General features: G+C 36.0%; 2 protein-coding genes across 3 annotated transcripts in view; both read right to left on the reverse strand.

The window, feature by feature from the left end:
* LOC113398066 (H/ACA ribonucleoprotein complex subunit 2-like protein) overlaps positions 1-8,384 on the reverse strand; it is a 167,251-nt gene that overhangs the window by 73,546 nt on the left and 85,321 nt on the right. The window lies entirely within an intron of this gene.
* LOC113398086 (uncharacterized) lies at positions 1,083-8,267 on the reverse strand. Of its 2 annotated transcripts, none has more exons than XM_064218798.1 (10): positions 8,120-8,245; positions 7,774-7,903; positions 7,557-7,699; positions 7,158-7,306; positions 6,425-6,556; positions 5,159-5,333; positions 4,298-4,539; positions 4,104-4,172; positions 2,141-2,239; positions 1,083-1,719 (listed from the first exon to the last, which is right to left on the reverse strand). In XM_064218798.1, the coding sequence occupies exons 2-10, from the start codon at positions 7,898-7,900 to the stop codon at positions 1,287-1,289; spliced, it is 1,569 nt and encodes a 522-aa protein (XP_064074868.1). In that variant the 5' UTR covers positions 7,901-7,903; positions 8,120-8,245; the 3' UTR covers positions 1,083-1,286. The 2 variants fall into 2 exon arrangements, with proteins under 2 accessions (XP_064074868.1, XP_064074867.1); XM_064218797.1 differs by having other exon boundaries at positions 1,089-1,719; positions 8,090-8,267.

The raw sequence follows: 8,384 nt of genomic DNA on the forward strand, positions 1-8,384 counted from the left end.
TACTTTTTCATAGATTAGTATTGATGTGGTGTATTCGATTAGGTTTACAAAACCCCAGGGCTATTATTCGTACAGGTGTTCAAATAACAAACGCATCAACATTAATATGTATTTTATTGACTATGTAAATTTGACTAGAAATGTATAATACTCACAAATATCTAAAATGTTTTTCTATACGATTACAATACTATGATAAAACCTACGCATACAACTCACTACACGTGTAAATGCTATTTCGGTTTGCGTGTCATTCGCGAAACAAAGCATAGTATATATTTATACAAGTTTATATATTATTATACGCAAACAATATTTGACCCTCATATTTTTATCTTTATTCTATTAAGACTTGTTCATCATCCAACAGTAGAGCAGTGGCGGACTAACAGGGGGGCGGAATGGGCGGCTCGCCCTGGGCCTCCAGTCTTGGGTGGCCCTCAAATCCCTGATCAAATCCTAAGCAAGACTAAAAATGTCCTTAGTACCTACATAATTTCATCAAAACACTACACTATACAGTCAATCGAAAATCCACAACAGCGCGATTTTTAAGACACTTTCTGCCTCGCACAACCACTCTGGGGAACCAGCTTTCGCCGGCGGTTTTTCCGAACCGATACGACTTGGGAACCTTCAAGAAAAGAGCGTACTCTTTCCTGAAAGGCCGGCAACGCACCTGCAAGCCCCCCTGTGTTGCAGATGTCCATGGGCGGTGGTAGTCACTTTCCATCAGGTGACCTCCTGACCGTTTGCCACCTATGACATAAAAAAAAAATCTAGACTTTTTACGCGGTACTAATATTCTTTTAACTCACTGAACGCGTCCAATACGCTGGCGGATCCGCGTTTTTGTAGCGGATACTCCCCTAGAAATCCATGAATGAATAGGGGGCCTTCAACTTTGCCGACCCGACCCTCTGACGGGCTTAGTCCGCCACTGCAGTAGAGTAAGGATCAAATTTGATGTCCATTAATCTAAATAGTTTATTAAAAGGCAGAGATTTTTCATTAATATCATCAAGACGAAAATAAGCGAAACTTGGTAGTAATTTATCAACTTTTTTTTGACAGGACTGGCGCCATTATCGAACCAGTCGTTATTATAGTCCGGTAATTTCCCTATTCAACACGTTATTGGCTAATTTTATTGGTACAACTACACGTTTATATTTATCGTGCTTCTTACTTGATTAGACATGTTTGATAAATATTATTCCGAACCAGTCATGGATTGGTTAACAAAACCAAGTTTTGACTTGCGGCTGCGAACCGTCAGCTTCATGTCAAATCGGTCCAATGCCAGAAATTCCATATTTAGCCAATTCCGGTACAACGATATCGTCCAGATCCGGTTTCATGTTGACATAACCAGTTTTATCCGGCTTCATCGACAAATAACCCGCCGATTCCGATTTTATTGGTACGTAATCATCTGAACCGTCGTTCGGGTCGACTATTTGATCACGGAGAATTAAATTGTCGAATTCGCTTGAAATATTTGCTTCGTTTAGGAGTTTTAATGATTCTTCCAAGGCCATGTGTCCTCGGTTGGGTTCAGGTGTGTGACAGCTTGTTGGAGTTTTGTCGGTTGGTTTCCTGTGGTGGAGGGAGTTGGTGGTAGAGCCGATGTAAGGAGGTGGTTGAGGGCGGTTGTAGTTAGCAGCGAGGTTGGTTGTCGATTTTGGACTGTACGGTCTGACGAGACTGTTATTGGGGCTGAAATAGAATTAAAAATAAATTGCAGGTATATGATTTCTTAGTTATAATATAATGAAAAGCTATATTTACATTGAATGTATATTACTTTAATAACAAGCCATGTTTAATTTTTATAATCAATATAGTTAGAAAAATCATCACAATCCTAACTAAATGTCTTAAAACGAGTACCTTCTTTTTTGCGTGACCTCTTGCAAATGTATTTTTTTTTTTATAATATAGATACTATTATATATGTAGATAGATGAGCAAACGCTTTTGTGGTCACCATTGCCCATAGACAGTGCGCCGTAAGAAATATTAACAAGATATTAGAATATGTGTAGGTAACCACCCAGACGGGCTTGCAAAACGCCGAACCACCAAGTGAATGTATTGATATATGTATTGTGCATTTTATAAAGTAAGTTATGATTACCTTACTCCCACACTTTTGTTACTATTGTTATCTGCTTGTGTCTGCTCGGTGTTGCCAGTTCCGTATCTGCACAGTTCCACTTTAGCAGATTTATGAGCTCTATAATAATAAAAAATACAAACATATAAACGACATTGTAATATTCCGTGGCTATTAATAAATTAAATGTGAACAAATATTTATTGACAATATGTATTATTAAACGATACTTAATATTTATAGGGACGACTAAATATGATATACAGGATTATATATGATATCGCAAAATCTTCATCACACAGTACCTACTATGGTGTACTTAGGTCATATAATTTGTTGTGTTACTAACCAGCGACCCGCCCCGGCTTCGCGCGGGTGCAATACTGATACTAAATATACTACAGAATGTCATTATATACAAAGGTCATAGCTTTTTGCATTTTAAATCTGTAATATCTTCGAAAATATTCATTTAAATAACATGCTGTAGAGGGTCATTGATCTATATGAAATGCACGATGTATTTAAGGTATGTACTTAATTGGATAAGGATTAATGCTGTATTGCTTAAAATCGCTTCGTAAATAAGCCATTATTTCTCGTAAAAAGTAAAGGATAAATAATGGTTATTGTGGATTATCCCGAAGAGATAGACATATACCATCGCGGACTTTTTGAAGACCTTGTTAAGGTATACAATACTGTAGTACATAATTTTGATCTACCTTGTAGGGTTCAGCCAGCGTTTGCAACGTAAGCGCAAAAGTGTTTATTTACGACATTACATTAGAAAACTCAAATAAAAACAAAATACACGTAAACCTTCTTCTTGAACCAATCTATTTATTTAAAAAAAAACATATCCAAATCCGTTGTGTAATTTTAAAGATCAAAGCATACACAGGGACAGACAGACTGCGAAAAGCGACTTTGTTTTATACTATGTAATGATTATTAAGTTTTATTTTACATAAAACTATAATACGAAGAGACAGAACAGTTCAGTAACTCTCTTTCATTGCATGTTTCGAACTACTTTTTTCTATTTTTTGTTCGATAGCTACTGACTAACTATAGTGTTAACAATAATTAAAAAAAATACGAGAAATAAACTTCTTCAATACATACAATATCATAAAGAATTTTTCCTCAAATTTTTAACAATTAATACCCATTCGAGGTCGAACCTTGACCACCACTGTGCAAACAGGTATAATAAATATTGGCGGCCATGACGGCCAGTATCAAGGAATCAGCTGCGAAGGAAATATTACTGTGCGTCGTGTGTGCGCAAATACCTACTCCCCCATCAACACATTTATGCTTTTCGAGGCACGGCAGTAAAATACTATCAATATTACCAACTAAATTGATTCACTAGGAGATTGTTATATACTTAAGGAATTTATTCCATATAGTAATACAAATAACAAAATATATTTCTTTGCCATTGATCTTGATATAATTAATAAAATATACAAATTTTAACCAAATGAAGCTTACACTTTGACATAACGTTAAATCTAAATTTTAGGCAGAATCGTTAGGATCATGACCATCTTTGGATAAATTTGAATTCCACCATCATGTTATTTAGTGTTCGACGCCTATGTAATATAGGAGATAGTATTTTTATATACAGCTGTGATCCAGCAGCCAGCAAGGTCTACAATACACAGCCCCCCAAGCTGAAGGTTGCGTCCCTGGCAGCCCGACTGTGGCCCCTAACTGCGCTGGCTTTAGCTAACAAAGAGCTATAAGATAAACGAATTCTGAATGTCTTTATTGTATTTTATATTAATATTATGTTATTTTGTTATTTAAAGTTAAGTAAAGGAGAAAATTTTTGTGCCTAAGAAGATATCTAGTTGTTACAACACCTTTTGATAAATAAATAAATATTGTTAGGCTGTTGTTACTAATATTAATCTTCATCTATAAAACAGTTAATTCGGTTAGTTTATCTCATGAATACAAATCAAACCTTCGGTTTCTGTAATCTTCGCAGATATGATAAATTTCGTCAACAAATCTCTCTGAAACAGCGTCACGTCTGTAAATCAATGATATTCTGGTCAGAATGAAGTTTAACTTTATGGAACTTTGTTAAAGGTATATCTAGATATCTCGCGGCTCCTTGGAATGGCACGTGCGTGTGCCGCGTGAGTGCATACGTACACGGTGGCGTAGTGCAGGCAGAGCGCGGCGGAGAGCGCGGCGGCACAGAGCAGCAGCAGCGCCAGCGGGCCCGCGGCCGCCGCCCACAGCGCGCGCGCCAGCGAGCGCGACGGCAGCGCGGCGCGCGCCGGCCCCGCCCACGCGCGCGCCGCGGGCCCGCCGCGCGCCGGCGCGCTCGCCTCCGTCGCCTCCGTCAGGTACTCGAGGTGCTCCGTCGTGCGTTGTTTGTAGATTGTGTTGTACTGAAATTATAAGACAATCGAGTTGTTTTCGTCGTAATGGATTTTGAGGCAAATGATAAATCAGATAAAAATAATAATAATAGAGATATAATATATCTACTAAAATGCATGCATTCTACAATTGATGGAACTGGAAGATTCGTTATAGTAAATAAATGAGTTATTCGTAATGTTTTGTGACTCAAAGCACTGTCTTTGTAATTTTGTTATAGATAAAAAAAAATCGTAGAAAGAAATATATTATATAATAATTATCCGCCAAAATTCTCCAAACGATTACATTAAATAGGACTCTTGGCATTTGTGTCAGTTGTGATGACGACGTTGATATCACATCGATGACCTTGCCGTTTCAATATAGAGAGACGCTGGTTCTCTAGGAACGGATACGGGTTCGGATTCGGTTAAATAAGTTGGAGCTAGTATTCTTATTTTTTATATATAGGAGATTGAAGACAAAACTATAAACTACTCAGTATTATGCCGGTTCTTCTTTTGTAGATTCTCCAGTGAAAGCTTCACGTTATATCCACGCTAGTTGAAAGTACTAACAATTCTACTCCAATGAATTGCTTAATTTTTTGATATAGAATGAGAAACAAAGATTAAGTTAACCTACCAATTCGAAACTGCACCAGTCCAGATTAAGTCCAGCATCTCTGAAGAGTCTTTCGACAGTGGTCCGCTTGTAATCTCGAGGACAGCTCGGCAAACGGGAAAGTGGACGGACTTCTTCTCTCAGGCGCTTTAACTCAGAGGAGAATGGCACTGAACTACCTAACCTGACTACGAGCCTGAAATACGAATTATAAATAGTGAATAATTATAATCATGTATATTTAATGTTTGGTACATGGTATTTGAGCTCAAAAATAATGTTTCCAAGATAAGAGATTCCAGTTTAAGAGTTAGGTTTATTAAAGCCCTTTCCTATGGTTACAAAGGATTTATCGACGATCTCCGTGGTCGAGTAGTGTGTATACCGGTTTTCATGGGTACACCACTCCGAGGTCCCGGTTCGATTTCTCGATGTCGATGTAGAAAAAGTTCATTAGTTTTCTATGTTGTCTTGGGTCTGGGTGTTTGTGGTCCCGTCGTTACTTCTGATTTTCCATAACACAAGTGCTTTAGCTACTTACATTGGGATCAGAGTAATGTATGTGATGTTGTCCAATATTTATTTAATATTTATTTTTATTTATTTACAAAGAATAACTAAGACGGTAAAATAAATGACACAAATCGCATTAAAGTTCGTTCATTTAAAAATTACGGTTACGATTGTTTTGCATTGACGAAAGTCGTAGGCGCTTGAAAATTACGTATGTAATTGCGTATTTAATTACGTATTTTAATGTTTGAAAATATGTAGATAAACAGCCAAGTAGCATGATTGTCTGAGATTCGACCCTTCGACCGTTCCATTGAAAAATAACGAAGACAAATAAAAAAGTAATATATTTTAAATAAACTATAAAGAATAAGATATTTTTTATGAGAGCTTAAGTTTTTTAGTTAGAATGTTACAGTAGAAAAGTTATAATAAAAATCAGGTGGACTGGCGAGAACTGATAGTAAACCATTGGTTAGTATTTTTCTTTTTTAATATCGAAATAATTATTTTGATCTAGTTTAATGCAATAAACTAGTCGAGGTGGCCCAGTGGTTAGAACTTTTCGACAGAGAATCCCAATAACTTTTTACTGGGCCGACCAGGACCTGATTAATAGGTATTAGACAGTGTAGGTACCTGCCTAGGTGGAGATATACCCATATCTAGACTGATAAGAGAGGTAGAACATACATGATGAGAACTGATCATAAGTGGCATTTTAACGTATCCTGTTAGTAATTTAAAAAAAAAGAACTTGTATTATAACCTTACCCCTCTCCATCACTCGGTTTTAACGGCAATCTCGCCCCTAAATCAATTGCAGACGCAAGGAAAGTTGGATACAAATCTTTGCTGCTCTCCGTCCATAGTTTCGTTCTAAGAATATCTTTAAGGCGTGTCATTCTGTAAAGATTTTATAGGCCATTCAATTAAATAAATGTTAAGATAGTAAGTGTACCTGCTATATATTTAGATGCTAAACTCTGCATAATTATTTCACTTTGGCAATTTGAATACCTATAATAAAAGATATTTTGTGCATTGTTTATTTTTAAGATTATAAATTCTTTGTGACCAAATTTCGGCCATGCCCCCCGATCTCATGGACTAGCCTCTAAATACTCTGAAGGTTCACTCTATATTCGCTTATTCCTATAAATTTATGGGATGGAAATTCCTTTCGCAGTGAGTGATCAAGTGACCACGGGATTTAATTTCTTACGGAATTACGAGAATGCAAAACTTTGCCAACTTCTAAACCCTTCCTTTATTTACTGAAACACAACTTTGCTAATGAAAATCATTCAGCAGCAGTCTTTAATTAACAATGTTATTGTAGGCTGTAAGTTCTCGACAGAAAACAGTTTTTAATGGATCCATCTGCAATTTGAGCCAAGATCTTAGGGAGTAAGGCCTTATAAGTTACTAGAGTCTAGACCCTAGCTGAGAAGCAATAAGGATACAACAAAATCATAACGTGTAACAACTTTTTCCAACTGTTTACCTGTGCTCATCCAATAGGTCTTCGACATTTAGATTGTCAATTTTTAATTCAACCTCGTGCTTCGCCATATTCTCTTTGGGTTGAACTTTAAGATTCAATAGCACTCGTCGTGTTTCAAAGTCTTGTCTATTTAAACCAATAACTTCCAACTAAAAAAAAAAAAAATTAAGACTCAATTTTTTTCTAAGTATCTTTTTGTCTGGCAAAAAATAAATAATGAATGGTGAGATTATTGAAAGGATACCTTAAAAAAAATAAGCTATTACTACTATCGGATTAAAATACCTACCTACCTTTTTTCATGTGGCAAAATAGAATTCCCTATACCTACTCGATTTCTATAAATACCAATATAAAATAAACCAAAACCTTGTAACATAAACATCAATAAACAATTACAGTGATCGGTGTTTTGGTGTTGCGTGGCGGTGTGCCGAAAATAAACCCGGAGTGGTGTCTCCCGCTGTATATGTATCGCAGCCAAGATGGTAACTCGGGTTTGCCTATCAACGAAGCATGGAAACGGTACTGCTGGTCGAATTCTGCAAAATATATTAAATTTTTTCGAATCAAGTTTTAATTTCTTTACAAAAATATTCAATGATTAGACACTTACCCTGGTAGGTCCAGTTAAATAAGTTAGGGCTGATTGGTATAGCAAACATTTCCGTTTCAACCGCATTGTAAACATGACCTAATACCGTTTTAGCCAATAACAACATCCATACTAATATTAGCGCCATATTCTGAAATTTTAAATTAAAAATATAATTTCGAGCAAATAACATCGTTCAAAAATTAAGCTTCAGAATTAAACACAATTAAATATAACATTTTATAGAATTATAGTGACAAACTAAATATTTTATCTAAGTGCTGACTGAGATACGTTTACTTACTGCTCGTTTTATTAATAAATATCAGAAGCTTACCTTTAAAATAACGTGAACAGTAAAACTGACCTATTTCACAAGAATAGACATGGAGCAATCGATTTCCATATTAAAATATAAATTACAAAGTCTGATGGAAGGTTAGGGACGAAATAGCTAGCGCACATGAGCAGAAGACACCGGCACGCCCCACAGAGGCGTATTTGAAGAAGTGGTCGGATTATTAAAACTAATACTATTTCCTGCTTTACAATTTTAGTTGCTGATAAATAAAAATAGATTATTAATAAACGTATTTTATTACAATTAAATTGATGTTTTTTGTTTGTACTTT

The sequence above is a fragment of the Vanessa tameamea genome, chromosome 24, assembly GCF_037043105.1.
Source record: "Vanessa tameamea isolate UH-Manoa-2023 chromosome 24, ilVanTame1 primary haplotype, whole genome shotgun sequence".
NCBI classification, from domain to species: domain Eukaryota; kingdom Metazoa; phylum Arthropoda; class Insecta; order Lepidoptera; family Nymphalidae; genus Vanessa; species Vanessa tameamea.

What these genes read in the sequence shown, in the direction of transcription:
- LOC113398086 (XM_064218798.1), bottom strand. Translation starts at nt 7,900, where the DNA reads ATGGCGCTAATATTAGTATGGATGTTGTTATTGGCTAAAACGGTATTA. An exon ending in TGCCTGCACTACGCCACCGT is followed by an intron (nt 4,173 to 4,297) that starts GTACGTATGCAC and finishes ATTGATTTACAG; the next exon opens with ACGTGACGCTGTTTCAGAGA. An exon ending in GAAGATTACAGAAACCGAAG is followed by an intron (nt 2,240 to 4,103) that starts GTTTGATTTGTA and finishes TTATTATTATAG; the next exon opens with AGCTCATAAATCTGCTAAAG.